Raw genomic sequence first — 26,188 nt, forward strand, 5'->3', positions numbered from 1 at the left:
TAATGAGTGATCACTGAGAGTATGTTCATGGTTTCTGCTGCTGCAGACTGCATTTCTTCAGGGTTCAACATGTTGTGAGTTCAGAGATGCTGTTCTGCACACCATTACTGTAATGTGTGGTTATTTGAGTTACTGTTGCCTCTGTAGTATCCAAGACATCTCCAAGGAGCAGTGCCTCAGGAAGTTGACATCCATCATGAAGGACCCCCACCACACAGGTCATGTCCTCTTCTCATTACCACCGTCAGGGAGGAGGTGCAGAAGCCTGAAGACACACACTCAGTGATTCAGGAACAGCTTCTTCCCCTCTGCCATCCGATTTCTGAATGGACATTGAACCTCCCTACTTTTTTATTTCTGTGCTCTTCTTATTTTTAACCTAACTATTTAACATACAGATATATCATTGCTGTAATTCAGTTTCGTTTCTATATTAATCATGCATAGCATTGTTCTGCTGCCGCAAAGTTGACAAATATCAAGATATACGCTGGTGATATCGAACCTAATTCTGATTCTGATTCCAGCCACTCTGGCCAATCTCCTCCGACCTTTCTCATTTACAAGGCGCTTTCACCCACAGAATGACTACTCACTGGACGCTTTTTGTTTTTATTGTTTTTTGCACCATTCTCTGTAAAGACTAGAGACTGTTTTGTGTGAAAATCCCAGGAGATCAGCAGTTTCTGAAATACTCAAATTACACTGTCTGGCACCAGCAATCATTTCACAGTCAAAGTCACTTAGGTCACATTTCTTCCCCATTCTGATGTTTGGTCTGAACAACAACTGAACCTCTTGACCGTGTCTGCATGCTTTTATGCGTTGAGTTGCTGCCAAATGATTGGCTGGTTAGACTAAAGAGCAGGTGTACCGAATAAAGTGGTCACTGATTTTGTGCTTTACGCTGAGAAGAGCAAGAAGGGGGCATGAAAAGGCCTTGGCGAGTAGGGTAAAGGAAAACCCCAAGGCATTCTTCAATTATGTGAAGAAAAAAAGGATGACAGGAGTGAAGATAGGACCGATTAGAGATAAAGGTGGGAAGATGCGCCTGGAGGTTATGGAAGTGAGCGAGGTTCTCAATGAATACTTCTCTTCAGTATTCACCAATGAGAGGGAACTTGATGATGGTGAGGACAATATGAGTGAGGTTGATGTTCTGGAGCATGCTGATATTAAGGGAGAGGAGGTGTTGGAGTTGTTAAAATACATTAGGACAGATAAGTCCCTGGGGCCTGATGGAATATTCCCCAGGCTGCTCCACGAGGCGAGAGAAGAGATTGCTGAGCCTCTGGCTAGGATCTTTATGTCCTCGTTGTCCACAGGAATGGTACCGGAGGATTGGAGGGAGGCGAATGTTGTTCCCTTGTTCAAAAAAGGTAGTAGGGATAGTCCGGGTAATTATAGACCAGTGAGCCTTGCGTCTGTGGTGGGAAAGCTGTTGGAAAAGATTCTTAGAGATAAGATCTATAGGCATTTAGAGAATCATGGTCTGATCAGGGACAGTCAGCATGGCTTTGTGAAGGGCAGATCGTGTCTAACAAGCCTGATAGAGTTCTTTGAGGAGGTGACCAGGCATATAGATGAGGGTAGTGCAGTGGATGTGATCTACGTGGATTTTAGTAAGGCATTTGACAAGGTTCCACATGGTAGGCTTATTCAGAAAGTTAGAAGGCATGGGATCCAGGGAAGTTTGGCCAGGTGGATTCAGAATTGGCTTGCCTGCAGAAGGCAGAGGGTGGTGGTGGAGGGAGTACATTCAAATTGGAGGATTGTGACTAGTGGTGTCCCACAAGGATCTGTTCTGGGACCTCTACTTTTGTGATTTTTATTAGCGACCTGGATGTTGGGGTAGAAGGGTGGGTTGGTAAGTTTGCAGATGACACAAAGGTTGGTGGTGTTGTAGATAGTGTAGAGGATTTTCAAAGACTGCAGAGAGACATTGATAGGATGCAGAAGTGGGCTGAGAAGTGGCAGATGGAGTTCAACCCGGAGAAGTGTGAGGTGGTACACTTTGGAAGGACAAACTCCAAGGCAGGGTACAAAGTAAATGGCAGGATACTTGGTAGTGTGGAGGAGCAGAGGGTTCTCGGGGTACATGTCCACAGATCCCTAAAAGTTGCCTCACAGGTGGATAGGGTAGTTAAGAAAGCTTATGGGGTGTTAGCTTTCATAAGTCGAGGGATAGAGTTTAAGAGTCGCGATGTAATGATGCAGCTCTATAAAACTCTGGTTAGGCCACACTTGGAGTATTGTGTCCAGTTCTGGTCACCTCACTGTAGGAAGGATGTGGAAGCATTGGAAAGGGTACAGAGGAGATTTACCAGGATGCTGCCTGGTTTAGAGAGTATGGATTATGATCAGAGATTAAGGGAACTAGGGCTTTACTCTTTGGAGAGAAGGAGGATGAGAGGAGACATGATAGAGGTGTACAAGATAATAAGAGGAATAGATAGATTGGATAGCCAGCGCCTCTTCCCCAGGGCACCACTGCTCAATACAAGAGGACATGGCTTTAAGGTAAGGGGTGGGAAGTTCAAGGGGGATATTAGAGGAAGGTTTTTTACTCAGAGAGTGGTTGGTGCGTGGAATGCACTGCCTGAGTCAGTGGTGGAGGCAGATACACTAGTGAAGTTTAAGAGACTACTAGACAGGTATATGGAGGAATCTAAGGTGGGGGCTTATATGGGAGGCAGGGTTTGAGGGTCAGCACAACATTGTGGGCCGAAGGGCCTGTACTGTGCTGTATTATTCTATGTTCTATGTTCTATTTGGTACGGGTGGCAGGATGGAGATACATCTCTACCAAAGGAGGTGTAGGGCGCTCATTCCCTTCAGGCCAGCTGGTCACCCTTAGGCAAGGCCTATCCCCCAACCCCTACCCCAATCAGGGTCACGTGAAGCCATGGGAGCAGATGGTGGATGGTCGTATGAGCAGCCGGTGCACATCACAAGTCCTCCTTATGCGACCACTGACACCAGGCAGTCAATCTCCGAAGAGTATTGATAATGGTTGAGGTCACCTGTCTTGTAAAGGCATTGCCCAGAAGATAATGACAAACCAGTTTAGTAGGAATATTTGCCAAGAACAATTGTCAAAGACCATGATCGCCCATGTCATACAACATGGCACATAATGATGACAATGAATATCTTGCAGCATCCATCATCCATCATCAGAGATTCCCCCCCCCCCCCACCACCACCTTGGACATGCTCTCTTCTCACTGCTGCCATCAGGTAGAAGGTACAGGAGTCTCAGGACTTGCACCACCAGGTTCAAGAACAGTTACTACCCCTCAACCATCAGCCTCTTGAACAAAAGGGGATAACTATACTCACTTGCCCATCCATTGAGATGTTCCCACTGCCAATGATCTCACTTTAAGGACTCTTTATCTCATGTTCTGGTTATTTATTGCTATTTATTTATAATTGCATTTGCACAGTTTGTTTTCTGATTGATCTTTCACTGACCCTATTATAGTTACTATACTACAGATTTGTTGATTATGCCTACAGGAAAATGGATTTCAGGGTTGTACAAGAGGACCACAATCTTGTCGTAGGGTTTGGAGGCTTGTATGCCTCACTGACCCAGAGAGCTATGTTGGCTGGAGTCAGGGCTTTATGCTTTGGCTCTTGGTAGGGTCACCCATGTCAAACAGGTCAAAGAGTAGAGGCCAGCCTAAGAGTGGTCCACCAGTCCTCCAGGTTCAGGGGTGGGGGTGGGGGTGGTGGTCAGCTCAGGGCTAACAACCCTGACAAGTAAAACAAAATTGTTACAGAAACAGCAATGAAGAATCCTTCTACATCTGAGTGTGATGGTATTCCTGAGTCTCCATCTGGGACTTGCGTGACTGACAGTAGTGAAAACTGAGAGGAAGCTCCTGACATGATGAAGGGAGCCCTGAACACCACAAAGACAAAGACCAAAATTGGTTTTGATAGCCAAGGACAGACAGAGAAGGACCTTCATTGCTGCTCTAAATGCCGGTGGCATAACCAGTAGTAAGTACTAAGTATCTGGTGAGATATATGTATTTTGATAATAAATTTACTTTGAACATTTGAAAATAATAAATCAATTAATTTCATTTCCAACTCAGTGCCAGTCCTTTCCATTGGGGTCTTTAATGATGGATTGTGGTTATTGTGGTGTTTGAGAAACATTTAAATAGCCAGATGAACATGCAGTGGGGGGGGGAGAGGGAAGAGGGAAGAGGATGAGGACTGTTTGCAAGCAGCGATGCAGTTAATTAGCACCGTGCCACGCAGAGTGGGCCAAAGAGCCTATAACTGTGCTGTACTTAAGGCATGTTCTACGATTCTTAAAGTGGCAGGTTTTCATCCTGCATATCTCTCTGATTCTATAAATTTCCCCCTTATTGGAGGAAGATAAGACAGAGATTTACAGTAAAGAATACTAATTTCAGAAGAGTCTTTTGAAGATCTTTTTTTCACCCAGATGGTAATTGACATCTGGAATAACATTGTGGAAGGTGGTGAGAGGGTCATCAGAATGGGGTAAAAGGGGGGGGGGCGTGAGAGAAATGACCAGAAGTTTGAGAAATTAGTGTTCATGCCAGCAAGTTGGAGGCTACTCAAATGGAATACAAGGTGTTTCTCCTCCAACATCTACAGAATCTCATCAGACTCAGGTTTAATATCACCAGCATATGTCATGAAATTTGTTGTCTTTGCTGCAACTGTACAATGCAAAGGTTCAGTTTAATATCAGAGTATGCAACCTGAAATTCGTACTCTCCACAGACATCCATGAAATAATAATACACAATAACAGAAAAATAATGAATTATAGTAAGTATATATATTAAATATTTAAATTAAATAATTAGTGCAAAAATAGAAATAAAAAAGTAGTGAGGTCACATTCATGGCTTCAGTGTCCATTCAGAAATCTGATGGCAGAAGGGAAGAAGCTGTTCCTGAATCACTTGCGTGCTTCAGGCTTCTGTACCTCTTTTCTGACGGTAGCAATGAGAAACAAGGCATGTCCTGGGTGGTGGGAGTCCTTAATGATGGACACCACCCTTTTGAGGCATCACTCCTTGATACTATGCCCTGGATACTGCAGAGGCTAGTGCCCATGATGGAGCTGACCAACTTTCTGCAACTTCTTTTGATCCTGTGCAGTAGCCCACCCCATACCAGCTTGTTAGAATGAAGTCAGTTAGAATGCTCTCCACAGTACATCTGTAGAAATTTGTGAATGTCTTTGGTGACAGACCAAATGTCCTTAAACTCCTAATGAAGTACAGCCACTGTCGTGCCTTCTTTGTGGTTGCATTGGTATGTTGGCTCCAGGATAGATCCTGAAAGATGTTCACACGCAGACACACACACACACACAGACAACACACACAGAATATATATATTAAATAAGCAGTACAAAAAAGAGAACATAAAGTAAGTGATAGATTTTTAAAAAGATGTTACCTATTGAAGTACCCATAAGCTGTGTATTTCAGAAGTAGTGGTCCAAAGTTGGAACATCTGAAGCTGCATGCAAACAGTCGGCCCTTTCCAGGCCATCTTGGCTTAATTTTCATCGTGTTCTGTATCGTACTGTGCTGTTCTATGCTCTAAGTATGTTCTATGTTCTTTGGTCTGCAAGGAATTATATTTGTTTTGAACATTATTAAATGGTGCTATCCTTTTAAATTGACCCATTGGCCATGCCAGGCCTCTCCACTGTGGTCCGTAATGATGAATTGTGTTTGTGAAACATTTAAACCATCACATGATTATGAAGGGAAGTGGGGGGGGGGGGAGATGAGGATTGTGTGTAGGTAGAGGTAGCTAATTTGGCATGGTGCTGAGCACAGTCACCGTGGCCTGAAGAGCCCGGACCTGTGGTGTACTTATGGGATGTTCTTTGATTCTTAGGGATGGTTTGATGAGACTGGGGCTGAGAAGGAAAATGGATGAGCCGTGATGAAATAGCAGAGCAGACTCGACGGGCCAAATGGCCTCATTCGGCTCCCATATCCTATGGTCTAATAACGATGAAGGGCTCAGGTGAATGAAGCAGCACTGTTACATTGCGCCACTTGTTCGGAGGCTGATAACTAACTCACTCCCATGTACCCACTTTTATTGACCAAGGGAGTCAACTCCAACAAAGTTTCTCCATTTGACAACAGTGATAACTGGTAGCAGATTACATTTACTTCACAAGAACAGGATCATATTAACACATGATATGGAAGGAATTCATGAGGCCAATCCTAGATTTGAAAAATCGGGTTAATTTCTCATTTTTAAAAGGTTTTTTTCTCTCGCTGCCCAGGGACGGTCTCAGCCAATGGCAGCGTGGACGTTAATTACAGCACGGCCAATGAACACGCGGGGAGGGTGGTTGGTCCCGCCCACAGGCCGCGGACTTTAGAAAAGTTTGCGGAAAGTTTGGCAGGAGTTTGGGGTCGAGTTTCAGCAGCCTGTCGAGTGAGGCCTTGTCAGTTGGAATAAGGCGCTGGGCTTGGAGTTATTATTTTTTGTTGTTGTTGACTGGAACATTTGACAGTTTCACAGGATCCCTCTACGGCCGAGACAGGGCAATGAGCGAGGCGGAGAGTCAGCCCGAGAGAAGTTCCAATACAGCAGAGAAGAAAGTACTCGGTATGGGGGGGGGGGGGGGGGAAATACTGGGTGGGGGAATTGGAGAGAGAAGTAGGGTATAGAAGGAGTTCACGTTACTTGACTGAGCTACAGGGTGATTTGATCCCTTGGCGAAGTTTTAACCATTTTCCAATTGCTTTATAATCACTTTTATTAAAAGTTTTTGGGCACCTAAAACTTATTGGATACTTTAATGAAGTTTTGATAACTTCTTTCAATAGTTCATAGTGTAGGAAACACTCAACAACGTAAAGCTTTAACACTGACTGCACTTGGACTCAAACTTTTATTTTGAACAGATTAAGTGTTGTTTAAACTTAATGAATTAATAGCGTTACCTCGCTGTCTTTTAGATTGCCGACTGCGTTTTAGTATGAACTTTGATTTGTTGCTCGCTTGTGGTTTAATTTTCCTAAAGTGACCTCGCACGGTTGGAGGGAGTTGCTTGATAAAGGAGAGGTGGGGTGTAGTGTGGACACCGCCACAGATCCTTTGAACGCACTGGTAGAGTTGGTGGGGCGGGGGGACGATGCTGTTAATGTGTAGTGTGGTGAATTGGGTTTTGGCGTGGCACAGTGGAGGCCAGTTGAGTTTTGAGTGAGCCCATCTCAGCCATTGACGCGTGCAGGGGTGGGGGTACCTGTGTACTGGGAGTTTCCCAAATAACTTTGTATTCTGTGTAACATAGAAACAAAAAAAAAGTTTCATTTAATTGGTGTGTAATGTTTTACCCAACTTCTGAGGAAATTTTGGTTACAATCTATTAATATCTGCAGTTTTGTATAAGTGAATAATTCCATGACTTGTTCTGGAAGAATTGTGCAATGGACCCAGTCGTGCCAGTGGCTTTGTTGAATGAGTCGGTCACATGATGGCAACACTGCAATGTGATTGGGTGGTGTGGCCACTTCTTCCCCAAGATGGCTGGTAGCTTGGAGTGCAGTTTCAGTTGTTTCGGCTGGCTGTTGCTGATGTAGAAAGCAAGTACCTGCCTATTCAGAACTGTGACTGATCAATGGGAATGGGGGGGAGCGGGGGAGATAGAGTTGAGTGTCTGCCTTGATTTGGAGTGTGACAACTCTGTGTACTGACACAGCGGTCACGTTGACCCGAGTTGTCAGGGCATCACTCTCCTTCATAGCCCCTTCTGGGTGCAGAATCAGAATCAGGTTTAATATCGTTCTGGTGAAATTTGTTGCTTTGTGGCAGCGGTACAATGTAGTACACAGTAATAAGGAGATTATAAATTGTAGTGAGTATGTATAAGATGGGCAGTGCAAAGTACTGAGGCAGTGTTCATCTATTCAATGTCCACTCAGGAATCGCATGGTTTTCCAGAAGCTATTCCTGAATCATTGTGTGTGCGCCCTCAGGCTCCTGTACCTCCTCCCTGATGGTAACCATGAGAAGAGGGCATGCCCTGGGTGATGGGGGCCCTTAATGATGGATGCAGCTTTTGTGGGGCATTGCCTTTTGAAGGAGTCCTCGATGCTGGGGAGGCTAGTGCCCATGATGGAGCTGGCCTCGTTTACAACTTTCTGCAGCCTTTTATGATCCTGTGCAGTAGCCACCCCCCCCCCCCCGGCATACCAGACACTGATGCAGCCGGTTCTCCAAAGAATGTCCGTAGAAATTTGTGGGTGTCTTTGGTGAGAAACCAAACTCCTCAAACTCCTGATGCAATACAGTCACTGTCGTGCCTTCTCTGTAGCCGCATTGATATGTTGGGTCCAGGTTAGATCGTCAGATGTTCTGATCCCTGGATGCGGACTGGTGTGTGGCCCCTCATACTGCCCTTTCTGAAGGGTAAATCGAGGGACTAGACTTATGATTGCCACACATACTGAGATAGTAGTGGGGGGGGGGGAAGAGCAGGAAATTGTTCCTACAGATCAAATCAGTACACAGTATAATGAGGTAGAAGAGAATTAAAAACAAGAACGGTGCTGGTTCTCAAGTCAAGGGAACTCAGATAAGCAACTGCAGATTCTAACATTGAAACAGTAAGCTGACAGCCTCTCCTCCCGCTCTTGCAGGAGCGATAAGTATCTCAGAGAGAGAGCCTGTCTGAGATGTTGGGGTGGACAGTAGATTTTGATGGACTCTAGATCGTGGTCTCTTTGGGGTTTTGCTATTCCTCACAGGGTTGATGCTTTGCTGGAATAAGTGGGGCGAGGGGAGGTTTGATGCTTGTGTGTGGGGGAGGGGGCTGCTTTGGGGTTTTAATGTTTTCCTGTCATTCATTCATTCATTTTTCTGTTTTGTGGATGTCTGTGATGAGTAAGGATTTCAGGTGTACATTCTCTGATAGTAATTGAACTATTGAATAAAGTATAACACTACAGAGAAAGTGCCGACAGGTACAAGGTCATAATGAGGTAGATTAGTCAAGAATCAACAAGTTTAATGTCACTGGCAATGTGAAATTCATTAACATTGCAGCAGCAATACATGATAAAGATGGAGAAAACCTTAATTTCATTAAGTATGTATATGTGTGTGTGTATATGTGTGTGTGTGTGTGTGTGTGTGTGTATATATATATATATATTATAGTTAAAAGAAAGTGCAAAAAAAAGTAGTGAGGTGGTGTTCATGGGTTTAGTGTCCATTCAGTAATCTGATGGCAGAGGGGAAGAAGCTGTTCATGAATTGCTGAGTGTGTGTCTTCAGGCTCCTGTAACTCCTTCCTGATAGTAGCAATGAGAACAAGCCATGACCTGGGTGATGGGGGTCCTTAATGATGGACACTGCCTTCCTAAGGTGCCGTTCCTTGAAGATGTCTTGGGTATTATGGAGGCTAGTACCCATGATGGAGCTGACTAATTTTACAAGTTTCTGCAGCTTAGTTCGATCTTGTGCAGTAGCCCCCCTCCCCCATCCCAGACAGTGATTCAGCCTATCAGATTGCTCTCCACGGTGTGTTTGTAGAAGTTTTCAAGTGTTTTTGGTGACATACCAAATCTCCTTGAACTCTGAATGAAGTGTAGTCGCTATCTTGCTGCCTTTCTAGTTGCATCAATACGTTACGTCCAGGTTAGGTCCACAGGGATAAGAGACCACCTTATCGTATCAGAGTTCAACATTGTCCGTCCCCTTACGGTGGCGGAGAGCCAGACACAGCTCAGACTTGGAAACCAGTTGCACCATTTTCAATTTGCGTAATGTAAATGGTTTATTATTGTCAGATGTCCTGAGACCATGGGTAAAAAACTGTTTTGCGTGCCATCCATACAAATCATTTCATTACGCAAACACGAGGAAATCTGCAGATGCTTCATTACATCATTTCATTACAACAGTCGCATTGAGGTTGTACGAGGGAGACTGATGTCAATAACAGTATTCTGCATTCTCTTACTGAGAAAGTGCAGGCTGACAAAACCTGAAAGGCCTAGATAGAGTAGATGTGGAGAGGATGTTTTCAATCGTGGGGGAGTCTAAGACAGGAAGGCACAGCCTCGGGTTAGAGGGGCGACCATGTAGAATAGAGATGAGGAGGAATTTCTTTAGCCAGAGGGTGGTGAACTGTAGAATTCATTGCCACAGACGGCTGCAGAATCCAAGTCATTGGGTATATTGAAAGTGGAGGTTAATAGGTTCTTGATTAGAGAGGGGATCAAAGGTTATGTGGAGAATGGGGTTGGGGGGAAGTGAAAGTGATGTCGTAGGTAGATAGGGTCATAAACCGCTTTTGGCACATTGGCTTTCAGTGGAGTATTGAGTACAGGAGTTCAATGGTTCAATTTAATATCAGAGAATGTATACAATATATAATCTGAAATCCTTGCTCTTCACAGACATCCACAAAACAGGGAAAACCCCCAAGGAATGAGTGACAGAAAAACATTAGAACCACAAAGACCCTCTCCCTCTTGCATGCAGCAGCAAAGCACCATCCCTCCTTCCCCCAACTCCGTTCCAGCAGAAAGCACCAGCTTAACCCCCTTGCCTCTGTCTCTTCTCCTCACCTGCCTATCACTGCCTCCTGTTGATCCTTCTTTTTCCTTTTCCCCAAAGTCCACTCTCCTTTCCTCCAGATTCTTCCTTCTCCAGCCTTTGTTTTCTATCTATCACCTCCCAGCTTCTTGCTTCATTCTCCCCTCCCCCAATCTACTTAGTTTCAGCTACCACCTTCTTGCTTGTACTCTTTTTTTCCACCCCCCCGACCCACTGTATTCTATCTTCTGCCCCCTTCCTTTCCAGTCTTAATAAAGGGTCTCTGACTGAAATGTCAACTCTTTATTCTGTTTATTCCTTTCCATAGATGTTGCCTGACCTGTGTTACTCCAGCATTTTGCCTGTGTTGCTCTGGATTTCCAGTATCTACAGAAACTTGGGTCATATTCTTCTCCTTGGAGCAGCTCAGACCTGAATTTTCCAGTTCAGTTCCTTGCTTGTGTTCCTGTTAGTGACTGGGAGGCGCGGCACGGTAGCATAGTGGTTAGCACAGTGTTGTACAATACAGGTGACCCGGGTTCAATTCCCACCGCTGCCTGTTAGCACTCCCTGTGACCATGTGGGTTTCCTACCACAGTCCAAAGACTTAATTGCCCCTAGGATTAAATCGGGGGACTGCTGGGTTTGGCAGAAGAGCCTATTCTGTAAGCTCTATACCCTATTCTATAGGGAGCAAAATGAAGCTGGATTGAAAGGTTGCTTACATGTCTTCCTCTTAAACCTTTCTTGTCCAAGCATCTGCTGTTGTATAATAAAAAAATTTTGTGTTCAGTTAGATCACTGTCTGTTATGGGGGGGTGGGGGGGGTGGAATCTGCAAAGGATTGAAATAAGCTGCAGAGAGTTGTAAACTCAGCCAACCCCATCATGGGCACTGTCCTCTGTAGTATCCAGGGCATCTTCAAGGAGCGATGCCTCAGAAAGGCGGCATCCATCATTAAAGACCCCCATTTCCCAGGACCTGCCTTCTTGTCATTGCTACCATCAGGGAGGAGGTACAGGAGTCTGAAGGCTCACACTCAATGATTCAGGAACAGCTTCTTCTCCCCCCCCCCCCCCCCCCCCCGCCATCAGGTTTCTGAATGGGCATTGAACCCATGAACACTACCTCATACATTTTTATTTCTATGTTTGCTCTATTTAATTTAACTATTTAAAATATACAATTAAAGTAATTGAGTTTTTTCCCTACTATTGTATAGGTTAATTTATTTATTGTCAAAGTATACAACTCTGAAAATCTTCGCCAGATAGCCATGAAACCAAGAAAGAAAAAAATGTGAGCACAATCGTCAACCCCCAAATCCCTCCTGCACAAAAAAGTGAAAACCAGAGCCCCAATTGCAAATTGTGTTGTGTTGCAGTACTGCTGCTGTAAAGAGAAGTTTGACAACATATACTAGTGAGGTTAAACCTGATTCTGAGGTTCAGCAAACTATTTAAGAAGGCAAACTGAGGTGTGATCTTTACTGTATTTATTTTTATTTAGGGATACAGCACGGAATAGGCTAAGCAAGTGTTTCACCTTGCCCAAGGTTAGCAGAGGGAAATAGCATTTTCTACCTCCTTTGGTAGAGATGTGTCTCCACCCTGCCACCCTAGCAGTATCAGTACAGTACATTAATTAAAAATTACTCAATTACAATAAGAAATATTGAGAAGTAGTGCAAAAAGTGAGGAAGTCTTCAATGTTCATTCAGAAATTGGATGGCAGAGGGGAAGAAGCTGTTCCTGAATCATTGAGCCCTTCAGGCTCCTGTACCTTCTCCCTGATGGTAGCAATGAGAAGGGGGCATGTCCTGGGTGGTGAGGAGTCCTTGATGGATGCTACCTTGCAGCATCACTCTTTAAAGATGTCCTTGGTAGTGGGGAGGCTAGTAACCATGATGGAGTCGAACTTTACAACCCTCGCACCTTTTTCCAGTCCTGTGCCTTGATGATCCTGCACACCGGGTAATTAAACAACTGGTACAAATGCTCCCCACTGTACATCAAAAGAAATTTGCTGGATTCTTTGACAGGCCAAATCTCCTCTAACTCCTAATGAAATATAGCCACTGGCTCTCCACTGTCCATAACAGTGCTGGTATTTAGAGCAGCAATAAAGGTTCTCTATCTCCGGTGGTTTTCAGGGCTTCCTCTCTCTTTTCACTACTGTCAGTCATGCAAGTCTCAGGTGGAGACTCGGGCATACCTTTGCACTCGGATGTAGAAGGATTCTTCATTGCTGTTTCCATAACAATTTTGTTTTACCAGTCAGGGTTGTGAGCCCTGAGCTGAACCCCCAAACCTGGAGGACCGGTGGACCACTTAGTCTGACCTCTACCCTTTAACCTGTTTGGCATGGTGACCCTACCAAGAGCCAAAGCATAAAGCCCTGACTCCAGCCAACATAGCTCTCTGGGTCATTGAGGCACGCAAGCCTCTAAACCCAATGACAAGTATTGATGCAAGTACGTGCCTTTGTACTTGCATCAATATGTTGGGCCCAGGATAGATCCTCAGAGATATTGACACTCAGGAACTTAAAGCTGCTCACCCTTTTCACCATTGAGCCCTCGATGAGGTGTTATCCTTTGAGCAGACTGGGCCTACAATTTTTTTGGTAGAATATGTTGGGCCCAAGATAGAAATATTATTGAAATATATACTGTTCACCTGTGTCTTGAGAGTAGATGCAGGGCTGGTGTTTTCCCCTGGCTGGGAGGTCTCAAACTAGACTAGTTGCAAGAGGTCAGACGTGAGACCCGACACATTGGGAACCACTTTGTCAAGCAGCTTCGCTCTATCTGCTGCAACCCTCTTAATCTCCTGATGGCCACCCATTTCAATTTGACTTCCCATCCCCACACCGATGTGTCTGCCACAACGAGGCTGCTCTCGGGTTGGAGAAGCAACACCTCCGTATTCCAAAGCAACCCACACAGTGCTAGAGGAACTCAGCAGGTCAGGCAGCATCTAGGGAAATGAACAAACGGTCAATGTTTTGGGCTGAGACCCTTCATCAGGACTGAGAAGGAAGGGGGAAGATGCCAGAATTTTAAAAAAAAGGTTGGGGGAGGGAAGAGAGGCTAGAAGGTGACAGGCTAGAAGGGAAGAAGGTGACAGGTGAAGCCAGGTGGGTGGGAAAGTTTGAGGGCTAGAGAAAGAGGAATCTGATAGGAGAGTGGACCATAGGAGAAGGAGATGGAGCGGTGGGCAGTGATAGGCAGGTAAGAAGAGGTAAAGGTCAGAGGGGAATAGAAGACAGGAGGGGGGAGTTTTGCTTACCAGAAGGAGAAATCCATGTTCATGTCATCAGTTTCAAGGCTACTCTGATGGAATATAAGGTGTTGCTCCTCCACTCTGAGTGTGACCTCCTCTTGTGCCAACACTGGGGATAGGAGTGGGAATCAGAATTAAAATGTTTGGCTACCAGGAAGTCCGACTTGTGGTGGTTGGTGCAGAGGTGCCCGAAGAATCATGTCCCATCTCAGATTACATCTGGGTAGCCTCCAACCTGATGGCATGATCATTGATCTGTCTAAAGTCTGGTGGTAGCCAATGTTTCCCTACCCCTACTTTCAGTTTTCCCTCATTCTAGTTACTGTCTCACCCCTTCCTCACCTGCCCATTACCTCCCTCTGCTTTCCCACTTCCTTTCCTTTCTCCCACTGTTCTCTCCTATTAGATTCCTCCTTCACCCTGTTCCCTCTTCCATCAATAACCCCTCAGCTTCTTTCCCTCTCGCCCGTTACCTGCTGGTTTGTACTCCGCCCCCTCTGGACCTTATTCTGGCTTCTGCCTCCTTCCTTTCCAGTCCTAGTGAAGAGCCTCGCCGGACACGTCAGCAATTTATTCCCCTTCGACGCTGCCTGACCTGTAGAGCTTCCCCACTGTTTTGTTGGCAAGTCTCAAGAGCAAGGGCACCTCCTGCACCCAGCCTCTTCCCCAGGAGGAAGGTGTGCAGGGTGGGGGAGGGATGTCAGATGTTTTGTATACAGCTGTGGGTGTGTGGAGTGTGCTGCCATGGAGGCCTGATACAAAGGCTTCAATGTGCATTTAATATCAGAGTAGGTACGCAACCTGAAATTTGTCCTCTTCACAGACATCTACAAACCAAAGAAACCCCATAGAACAAAAGAAATATCGAAGCCCCCCCCACTTTCCGCTTCTCTTCGCAGCAGCAAAAGTATCGACAACACCACCCCCCACTCACGCCCCCACCCACACCATGCAAGCAACGTCAGGATCACCAAGGAGTCTATTGATCCAGAGTCCATCAAAGTCCAGGTCACAAGCCAGCTGTTCGGCATCTCAGACAGGCTCTCACTCACCATCGAAAGACAGGGGCCTTCCTCCGACAGCAACTGGCGATCGGCAAGCACACTGCCTGCTGTCTTGGGGTTCCAGTCTTGATGTTTCAATCTCACCACTGCTTTTCAATCCCATGACATTAGCACGATTTAGAAAGTTCTTGGGTAGGCACGTGGATGATAGGCATGTGGAAGGGAAGGGTTAGATCTTGGAGCAGGTGAAAAGGTCAGCACGACATTGTGGGCCGAAGGGCCTGTACTGTTCTGTGTTCAAGAGGGTTGTATATGTATCTCTGTGAAACCTCAACTAGGAGAATGGCAGCTCTGTAACATGCAGACAGATGTTTGGATCTTCAGGCAGTTGGGCGATATAGGTTAGTGCAGTTGTTCAGGTGAAAATGTTAGGTGGGGGGCGGTGATGCTACGTAGTGTCTGGTGCCTGGGGTGGAGAAGGTGTGGCACTGCATAGTATCAGGTGCTGAGGAGGGGGTGACACTATGTATCATCTGGTGCCGTGGGTGGGGGGAGGTGGGTGACACTATGGTTGGGTTGAGTTGTTCTCCAATCTTGGCAATCCATTTGCAAATATTTTATCACCATAACGGGAGACTTCGTCAGTGTGCTGTTTAGTTGTTTGTCCTCTGACTGCTTGGCCTTTATATATTTATCAATCAGCTGATTGGCCGTCAATCCAGAAACCCAGTTGTGCGGTGGGGGTGGGGTCTCACTGCTGATTGGTTGCTGGTGAACTCTGCATTGTGTGGAATTTCCCTGCATTGGCTTATGGGGTACATGTCTGTTCATAGAATTGTTTGTGGAAAACTGTACTTCTGGAAGTTCTCTTGCATGCCGCATGTTTGCCTGCGCCGTGACTTTCACTGATGCCCGGTTGAATTTGTGCCTCTCTAGATCTTCATGGGTCGAGACCAGGGAGAGTTGCTCATGGCTGTTTACAACCTGTTGGTTTATAGATCGTCCTGGTTCATGGATAGTTTTCTCCCAGTTTGGCTGACATAATACTTGGTGCAGTCCACATACTGGATTTTGTAGACCACATTGGTCTTGTCTAATAGCTTGGTTTGTTGTTTTGGTCTGTAAGGTACACTGCTCAATGTTGCTGTTGACTTGTGCATGACTGAAATTATGTTCTTGGAGCAGTTGGGCCATCATTTCTGAGGCCTTTCGGATGTATAGAAGGATAATCCATTTGGTGTCTCCTTGGATGGTGTGTTGTCGGCCTTGTAGACATCTTCATATGAAGTTCTGTGGATATCCATTCTGTGCGAATACTTTGAAGAGATGTTTTTCCTCTTTTATCCTTTTGCTCCGTCATGCTGCAGGGTGTCTCTGCTCTTCGGAACAAAGATTTGATACAGCAGAGAAAGGCCAAGGGCTGGAGAGGAAGGAATCTGATAGAGGAGAGTGGATCATAGGAGAAAAGGAAGGGGGACTCCGGGGGAAGTAATAGGTGGGTAAGAAGAAGTGAAAGGTCAGAGTGGGGGATAGAGGGAAAAGCAGGGGGAGTTTTTGCTCACTGGAAGGAGAAATCATATTCATGCCATCAGGTTAGAGGCTATCCAGATGGAATACAAAGTGCTGCTCCTCCACCCAGAGGGAGGCCTCGTCTTGGCACAAGAGGAGGTCATGGATTGAAACATCAGAATGGGAATTAATATGTTTGGCCACCGGCAAGTCCTGCTTGGCAGAGGTGCTTAGTGAAGCGGTCCCCCAGTTTACGATGGGTCTCACCAATGAAGTGGAGGCTGCATCGTGAGCACCGGCCACAATAGGCGACCCCAGCCGATTTGCAGATGAAGTGTTACCTCACCAGGGAGGACTGTTTGGGTTGAATGGAGGTGAGGGAGGGTGCAGTAAGTAGAGTGCAATGAGACATTTGCTTCAAATCAGATCAGCAGAGTGTGCCTGGGGCAGCCCGCAAGTGTAGCCACACGTTCAACACCAACGCAGCATCCCTATAAACTCACTAACCCTAACCCCAGCTGTATGGTGCTGAAATGTGGGAAGAAACCCATGCAATCGCAGAGAGCCTGTGCAAACTTCTTACAGGCTGCAGTGGAAGTCGAACCATGATCTTGGAGTTGGGGCTGTCAGTGATTGTGCTAATTGCTATGCTACCACGATGCCCTGCGGTAATTGTAATGAGCAAAGAGCATGTCCTGGGTGTTGGTGGTCCTTAATGCTGTAGGTTCTTGCAAATAATTGATGCAAGGTGTTCTATCTTTAAGAAAAACAGTAACAGTGCACTTTTTGGATTTAGTGTATTATGTAAGTTTCCATCAGTTACATGACCCTACAATGCCACCTTTTGAGTGTGGTGTTGTACTAATTGATTTCTGAGGTGTTTGCTTATACATTTCTCTTGTGGTAGTGACCTGACTCCAGACTGATTTCACTGGCTGTCAAATGTTTCGGTGTGCACTTAAAGGTGCTGTACAAAGTTTACATCTTTGCTTTCCTGTGTCTAATTTTTAAGACTTCTGCTCTTAGTCAATACTTGGCCAAAAGTACTTTGGGGTCTGTGATTGATTAGAAAATACTGAGCTGGTCAGGCAGCCTCTGGAGAAGGGGAATGCCCAGCAGTTGAAGCCATGTAATGAAATGTACTTAATGGTTTCACAGGGCAGAGGGAGGGATATGGAGCACGAGCTGGAATGGGAGCTGAATTCAGATAATTGGGCATGACCATATTGAATGGTGAAAGAGACCTGAAGGGCCAGATAGCCCCACCTATTTTCTGTTTCCATGTATTAATGTAGGAAACTGGCCTTCCTCCAGGGGAGAATCTGCACATTGGCTTTCCATTGCAGATTGTCTCAAGTGGTGTCTCCACCATTGTTCCAAAGTGTGCGTCCACACACATCTTTTGCTGCGAGTGCACAAAGGAATTTAAACTGCACGCAAAAGGTTGTCACCCTCTACCTCATTGGCATGTTAAGTATATTTCAGGATCATGCACAATCACATTTCCTTTTCCGGTTTCTGATGCAGGTGGTGTTGGCAACGTGGAGTTTGCGATGATTTGTCTGCAGATTTTAGAACTGGCTTATTTATACTGTTTTTATTGAAGAAATTATTGATTCACCGTGTTGAATTCCAAAGCAGCAAAGGGTGTGAAGCGCAAAAGAGCCACTAGTTCATTAAAAGCAGAATGGCTTACTGTCCTTAGAATAGCGTCAGGTTTACTTCTGCATAAAAAAATTCAGTGCGCGTGTTGTCACCAGGCTAAAAAAAAAATTGCGCTGCACAAGATATTTGTGTACACAGCTCTGTACAAATTAGAAGGAACATTGGTCTCCACTGTAGCTTTGTTGACTCTAAAAGTGGGCTGAGGGGTGTTTATGGAGCCAGGGTGTGGAATAAACGCGAAGCTCCTTGCATGGGTAATCGATGGGAAAAGTTGTAATGCTGTTTTCCTCTGTTCAAATTGCAGCCACTAGCGTTCTTGGCACTGTGAAGTGGTTCAATGTTCGAAATGGGTACGGATTCATCAACAGGTAACTAATTCGATCTGCTTTTACATGTAATACAAGTACGGTATATTTTGTGCAGTTGTATTTTTACCAATGTTCTGTACGGGCCTGATGTCTTGTATACGTGAGGACTGGGCTGTATCACTTATCACCAAAGCTACTGGCGAGATGAAGGAAGCCCTGAATGCCACCAGGGATGGAGAACCTTCATTGCTGCCCTAAATGCCAGTGGCGTAACAGGCACTTCTGATAATATTTAATACTTTGATGAGTTTAACACAAACTATTTACTACACTGACAGACAGACCTGTTCGTATCCCAGCATTTGTAATTTGTAAGTTGAAGAATTTCAGAATTGTATACTTTGACAATAAATAAATTAACCTATACAATAATAGGAAAAAAACACAGTTGTGGTCCTCTTGGAGGATTAAATATTATAATTGCATAATATTAAATTCTAAAGTCTGTCCTACAACTGGCTTCCTCTGTACTTTGAGCAATTCTTGTCAGTGTGTGCTTTTTGCTTCATTGCAATACTAGAGAATGGAAATAGTTTATTCTGGGCTTGCTTTATTATTGTCTCATGTACCGAGATACAGTGAAAGGTTTGTCTTACAAACTGTTCGTACTGATCAGATCATTGCACGGTGTTTTGTGTACTAATAATGCAGAGCAAAGTTCAACAGCTACAGAGTGCAGTGCAGGTAAACAATAAGAGGGGAAGGTCATAACGAGGTAGATTGTGAGGCCAAAAGTCCGATTAATTACAGTAGAGTCCTAATTAATTGTTTGGTCTTGTATAGATAATTGCAAAGTGTATTGTGCTTGAATAGAGTGATACAATAACAGAATGCAGAATAAATTGTAACAAAACACAAAGTGCAGTGTAGGCAAATGATAGTGTAAGATCATAATGAGGTAGATTGTGAGGTTGAGAGTCCATCTTATCATACGAGAGTTTGATAACAGTGAGATATACACTGTCCTTGAGCCTAGTGGTATGTGCTTGCAGGATTTTGTATCTTCTCTCTGGGGGGTGGGGGAGAGAAGAATGTCCTGGGTGGGTGGGGTCTTCAGCATCCATCATTAAAGACCTGCCCGTCATGCCCTATTCTCATTGCTCAGGAGGTACAGAAGTCTAAAGGGACACCATCAACGATTCAGGAACAGCTTCTGAATGGGCATTGAACCCGAACACTACCCCTCTACTTTTTTTAAAATTTCCTACTTTTTGCACTACTTAATTACATATAAAAAATATATACACACACGCATACATACACACACTTTAATTCGCAGTTCTCTTTCTCTATTATTATGTATTGAATTGCACTGCTGCCAGTGATATTAAACCTGATTCTGATGGTGCTGCCTGCTTTGCCGAGGCATTGAGAAGTGTAGACAGAGTCCAGGGAGGTGAGGCTGGTTTCACTGATGTGCTGAGCTGCATCCATAATTCTCTTCCGTTTCTTGCAGCAGACAGAACAGCCACAAGCTGTGATGCGTCTGGATAGGATGCGCTCTATGGCGCATCGACAAAAATTGCCCAGAGTCGAAAGAGAATTGCAGTGTTTCATGGTGGAATGACGCAGAGAGTATTGGTCACTATCTAATACATCACAGGCACATCCCTCAGCCATCCAAGCCTGCCCATTTTCCCCTAGCCACCACTGAGCAGGATATTTGGAAGCCAGAACACCAATGATCAAAGATTCCGTTTAATATTGGAAAATGTATACATATACAACCTGAAATTCTTACTCTTCACAGACATCCACAAAATAGAAAAACCCTAAAGAATGAAAGATGAGAAAATGTTAGAATCCTAAAGCATCTTCCACCCCCAACTGCCTCAGCAAAGGTGTCAGCCCCCACCCCTCCACCACCGGCTGCCATACAAGGAACAGCAAAGCCCCCAAAGAGTCATGATCTGAAGTCTATCGAAAGCCTCTGTTCACCCCTGACAGTCCGAGCTCTCTCTCACTAATAAAGGAGAGAGGTATCATTCCTGCCACAGTGAGTGGGAGACCAACAGCTCATTGTTGCGATGCTGGAACTGCAACATGGATTATTTAGACAGCAGGACACACTGCTGTCGGATGTTCCTCCTTCCTGTGATACTTCAGGCAGTGACACTGACTTGGAATTGTGTCCCAAGGTGCCTGTCTGCCGGGCTGCTCCTGGAGATATCAAAAATGATAGGAACCCACCACTGTGAAAAACCATAGTTTTAGTGCAGCTCTAGATCGCAGACTCTGTCAAGACTCCATCCACCTTGAAAAGGAAAGGGACGTTAGAGAGAAGAATTTTAAACTGTTTCACAGAGAGACTGAAAGAAGGCACACTCTGGCACCATCTTTAGCTCCTCCCTCTCACCAGGTTCAAGAACAGCGACGTCCCTTCAACCATTTGGATTTTGAACCAAGCTGCAGCAACCCTAATCACTACCTCAGTGCCACAGCACTATGACCACTTTGCACTACAATGGACTTTTTATTCTTCTTGTTGTAATTGTGCCCCTCCTGGAGAAGTGCAGACGGAATCCATGGAGGGGAGGCTGGTTTGCGTGATGTGCTGAGCTGTGTCCACGGCTCTCTGCAGTTTCTTACTGTCACAGGCTGAGCAGTTGCCGCACCAAGCTGTGATCTATCCACATGGGATGCTGTCTGTGGTGGGTAGGCAAAGATGAGTAATGGCCAACGTGCCAAATCTCTTTCGCCTCCTGAGGAAGTACAGGCACTGGTGAGCCACCTTGTCTGTGGTGTCTGTGTGGTTCGACCAGGACAGTCTGATGTTGACTCTTAACCTTTGCAACCTCAATATCTTTGTGGACAGGAGCATGTGCTATCCCATTCATCCTGAAGACAACGGTCAGCTCTTTTGTTTTTGAGCAAAATTGACTGTTAAGACAGTGATTGTTCATTACCGGGGATGACCTGTACTTGTGCCAAATGCAGTGTTTAATGTCTTGAGGCAAATTGTGGTAGATGAGTTGTTCCCTCATACCCTGTGGGTAGGGTTGTCAACTGTCCTGTATTAGCCGGAACATCCCGTATATTGGGCTAAATTGGTTTGTCCCATACGGGACCGCCTTTGTCCTGTATTTCCCCCGCTAAGGTAGAGCGTGCCTATGAAACTGTTTGTAAGCCAAAATGGCATAAAGTGAAGAAGCAATTACCATTAATTGATATGGGAAAAATTTTTGAGTGTTCCCAGACCCAAAAAATAACCTACCAAATCATACCAATAACACATAAAACCTAAAATAACACTAACATATAGTAAAAGCAGGAATGTTATGATAAATACACAGCCTATATCAAGTAGAAATAATGTTTGTACAGTGTAGTTGGGAAGATTAAGCCAAAACTGATTTGTGGAAAAAAAATCGGCGTGTACACGCATGCGCACGTCACGCATCTGCACGCAGGTGCCTGCGCAAGGCTTCATGCTCATGGCAGTCTTTCTCAGAGTAAACACAAGTGTCCTGTATTTGACTGCTACTTTTGTCCCTTATTTGGGAGTGAGAAAGTTGGCAACCTTACCTGTGGGAGGCTTGTGCAGACATTGCAAGAGATATTTCAAACGTCCTTGGCAACGAGTGAGGTACTGGAGGATGGGAGCATAGCTAATGTTGTTCCACTGTTAAAGAAAGGCTCCAAGAGTTAACCACGAGATTGTAGGCCGGTGAGCCTGACATCTGTAATAGGAATGTTGTTGGAAGGTATTCTAAGTGACCGGATATGAGTGTTTGGATAGACAGGGACTGATTAGGGATGGTCACCATTGCTTTGTGCATTATAGGTCGTGTCGACCTAGTCTTGAAGAGCTTTTCAAATAAATTACCGGGAAAGTTGAGCGCAAGGCAATAGATGTTGTCCACATGGACATTTGACAAGGTCCTGAATGGGAGGTTGGTCAGAAAGGTTCAGTCAGTCGGCATTGAGGATGAGGTTGTAAACTGGATTAGACATTGGCTTTGTGGGAGAAGCCAGAGAGTGGTAGTAGATGGATGCCCTCTGACTAGTGGAGTGCCACAAAGGTGTATTTAATATGTTTGCAGGGAAGAGGTTGAGGGCAATGGGACTGAAAGGGGTGGATTTCTCTCTGCCTCAGCTCTAAGTGGAGTCCTTTTTCATGTGCTGGCCTTGAAGGCTAATTGGACACCAAGTTCATGTCTGCCTTTATTACAAGTCAATCACTCCCATTTTCCCCGTACTGTATCCCTAGAATTCCAAGTTCATTCCTAATCCAATTTATTTTGGAATTTGAAAGATCCTGCTTCTACCACACAGACTTGTATTTTTTTTTTTTTTTAAACTTCCTTCTTGAACAGGGAGTCCCAACCTGAGGTCCATGGATCCCTTGCTTAATGGTATTGGTCTTTGACACCAAAAAAACGGTTGGGGGTCATTTAGTATGACAGAACAGAAACAGACCCTTCAGCCCTTCAAGACCATGCTGACCATCTCCTTGCACTAATTCCATTTTATTCTCTTCCTCTTCCCATGATCTCCCCTGCTGTCTCCCCCACACAGATACCCATACAACAGAGGGCAACTTGTGGTGGCACATAGCATAGTGGTTAGCACAATGCTTTACAGTTCCAGTGACCCGGGTTCAATTCCCACTGCTGCCTTTTAGGAGTTGTATGTTCTCCCTGGGGCTGCATGGATTCCCTTGGGTGCTTTGGTTTCCCCTCTCAGTCAAAAGGCACACTGGTTGGTCAGTTGACTGTCGTTATAAATTGTCCCGTGATGAGGCTGACAAAAATCAGGAGATTGCTGGGCAGTATGTCTCAAAGGGCCTATTCCAAGCTGTATCTCAATGAAATGAAAAAAAACAACTCTCGGCAGTGAATCATCCCGCTGACCCGTGCATCACTGGGTTGTGGGAGGAAACTGGAGCACTCGCGGGAAGCCCATGAGGTCACGAGGAGAACATGCAAACTCCACAACTGTGCTGGGAGTGAGAATTGAACCCAGATCTCAGGGTTGTGAGGCAGAGGCCAGCTGTGGCACTCGTCCTCCTCCTGTCTTCGTTCTCAGCCACAAATTGACAGGCACAGTTGTTTCTTCTCTAAATCTGTCATCTTAGCTGCCTCCTAAAGTTCTCTCATACCCTTTACTCCAAAGAGAATGAACTTCTACAGCAGAGCCTTACAACTGAAATCCCTAACCACGTTAAAACACAGAGATGCATCGAACTGTTAAAGTATTCCAAATGAATTTGAATTCAAGCTGCATTTGTGTCCTAACCCGAACTTTGTAGGTGCTCGTCACGATGTTCCTAGTTTTTACTACTTGTATCTCAATTTATGAAACCCAAGATGGAGTCACCTTTCCAACTCATCAAAAGTACCAAGTACATTTGTTATCAAAGTATACATTATACAACCTTGAGATTTGTCTCCTTGCAGGCAGCCACAAAACAAAGAAATCTCAAAGAATCCATTTATTTAAAAAAGCTGTCAAACACCCAATGTGCAGAGGTTTAAAAAAACAAATTGTGCAAGTAATTTTGAAAGCGAGCAAATGGCATTCTGAACTGAAGCTCTTGAAAGAGGGACCATTCGTAGACATGAAGCCATAGCCTCAGTTCAGTGCAGAGTCAAGTAAACGTCATGGAGCAGCGAGCCAAATCGGCTCGGTCCGTCCCTCGCCTCTGGCCCCGACGTCCCACCCTTTTCAATTTGGCCCGGCACTTAAACTGGCATTCCAACATTGGATTCTCTCGCTTCGATGCGTTCTGGGGCCTGGGGCCTGTTGCCTCGATTCGGCCTGTACCCGACCTTTCTGATTCAGCCCAACACTTCAATCGATTGAACCTCTGGCGTGTCCTTACTCACGGGTGAGCTTTAGCAGTGTCATCTCAAACCAGAGTATCTTGGAGGTCTGCACGCACTCCCATTTGCCTCTCTGTGTCAGTCCCATTGGGAGGCCAACGAGCATCGCTTGAGGTGATAAGTGAAGTTTAGAGCGAGCCGAGGAGGGGGATGGAGTATGGAACGTATTATCTCAGGGTGGTGGAGGCAGAGACACAACATGTATATCGGAGTGAGAACTTGAATTGCTAAGGCACAGAAGGCCATAGAGCCAGTGTTGGTCATTTGGGTTGGTATAGGTGAATACTTGGTTGCTGTAGACATGATGTGCTCCATTGGGGATGACATTTTGTCACATCCAAGCTGGAGTTGATGCTTCCCCTAGTGTTCGATCGGCAGAAGTCAAGCTCTGTTGTGGGCGACTGCAGATTTCTGCAACATTCATGGACTCAGGGTGGACTTTTATTTTGTGTTGCTGTATCTTGCTGATAACTTGTATACTTGCTATCTTGTATGTGCGATGTGTGCCTTGTGCTGTGTGTGAATGTTGGTGCTGCGCTTTGCACCTTGGCCCCTCAGTAACGCTGTCTCATTTAGCAGTGTTCAGGTATGGTTGACTGACAATTAAACTTGAATTGAATGGATTGCTTGTTTTTGTGCAATGTGGCCCTGACAACTGAATTGTTGCTTCTTATTCTAACCAGCATTGTGAACTGTGATCCTTGGGAAGCACATCTGTCTCCAGTTTTACACTCCTCACAAAGTTCTGGGAGAGCTCAGCAGGCCAGGCAGCATCTGTGGGGAAAGTGTAAACAGTCAGCATTTCAGACCGAGACCCTTCATCAGGACTGGAAAGGGAGGGGAAAAGTAAGAAGATGGGGGAGGAGAGGAAGGACAAGGTGGTAGGTGAAACTGGGGGGAGAGGGAGGGGTGAAGTAAAGAGCTGGGAAGTTGATTGGTGACAGATAAAGGGCTGGAGAAAGGGGAATCTGATAGAGGAAAGAAGACAATGAAAGATAGGGAGGGGGGAGGAGCACCAGAAGGAGGTGATGGGCAGGTTATTAGATAAAATGAGTTCCTCTGGGATTTTGTGTGGTGTTCCTTTGGATTTGCAATATATGCAGATTTTCTCATTTTTGTGATAACCAAGTTTCCCTTGTTCTTTTGTTGTTCTTCTGCTCCTCTCCCCCCACCCCCAAGCCAATCTTTTTTATTCTATGCAGACACAAACCCAATAATACCACCAGCCTCAATCAGCTTCAAACAGGTCGGCTGGTGGCACAGTGACATCAGTGCCGGACTCTGGAACAGAGGTTCCCGGGTTCGAATTCAAACGGGCAGCTCCCGAGTACGCTTTCCATCTGTGCTGGGTTGAGTGTCGAGCTCGCAACTCGACCTCGTAAAATAAGAAAAATACTGCAAAATGTCTGTGCGAGGAGCACACAGCCTTCCGATCCGCGCCTTGTAAGGCATGAAAATGCCCGACGCTGGCCTCTCAGGCCTAAGTCGTTGACGACATCATCATCATCTCAATCAGGGTGGCTGGTTGAGAGATTGTTAATTCCCTCGTTAAGGAACCAGTGTTGACTGGGTGCCGTGGTTCCTGGTTGGGATTGGTCAAGGATGGTGTTCCTGCTTCAAAGTTCTGGAGACCCAGGTTCATTCTGATCTCTGGCACTTTGTGTGGAGTTTTCACACTCTACCTGTGCCTGTGTGGGTTTCCTCGGATACTTGGGCTTCCTTCCTTCTCCCCCCTCAATGACACGTGGGGTTGGTGGGTTAATCGCTGCTGGAAGTTGCCCCAATGGAATCTGAGGGGAGTTGAGGAAATAAGAGAATCCAATTAATTAATCTAATTAATCGATTCCATCATTAAGGGCTGCCATCACCCAGGTCCTGCCCTTGCCTACAATAATTGAGGATCTGTCTCGGAGGCCAATGTCATTGTCTTTCAAGAGGGCGAAATTGGCGGG

The 26,188-nt window shown here is 45.4% G+C and overlaps 1 protein-coding gene across 1 annotated transcript in view; it reads left to right on the forward strand.

Moving 5' to 3' along the window:
- Window positions 1–6,392: 6,392 nt before the first annotated feature.
- Window positions 6,393–26,188, forward strand: part of LOC140197815 (Y-box-binding protein 2-like) — a 51,429-nt gene continuing 31,633 nt past the window's right edge. The window contains exons 1-2 of the mRNA XM_072258277.1: window positions 6,393–6,642; window positions 18,348–18,411. Of these exons, the coding sequence (XP_072114378.1) occupies window positions 6,582–6,642; window positions 18,348–18,411 (125 nt within the window). The 5' untranslated portion in view covers window positions 6,393–6,581. The remainder of the gene's footprint in view (window positions 6,643–18,347; window positions 18,412–26,188) is intronic.

This window comes from Mobula birostris, chromosome 5 (assembly GCF_030028105.1).
Source record: "Mobula birostris isolate sMobBir1 chromosome 5, sMobBir1.hap1, whole genome shotgun sequence".
Taxonomy (NCBI): domain Eukaryota; kingdom Metazoa; phylum Chordata; class Chondrichthyes; order Myliobatiformes; family Myliobatidae; genus Mobula; species Mobula birostris.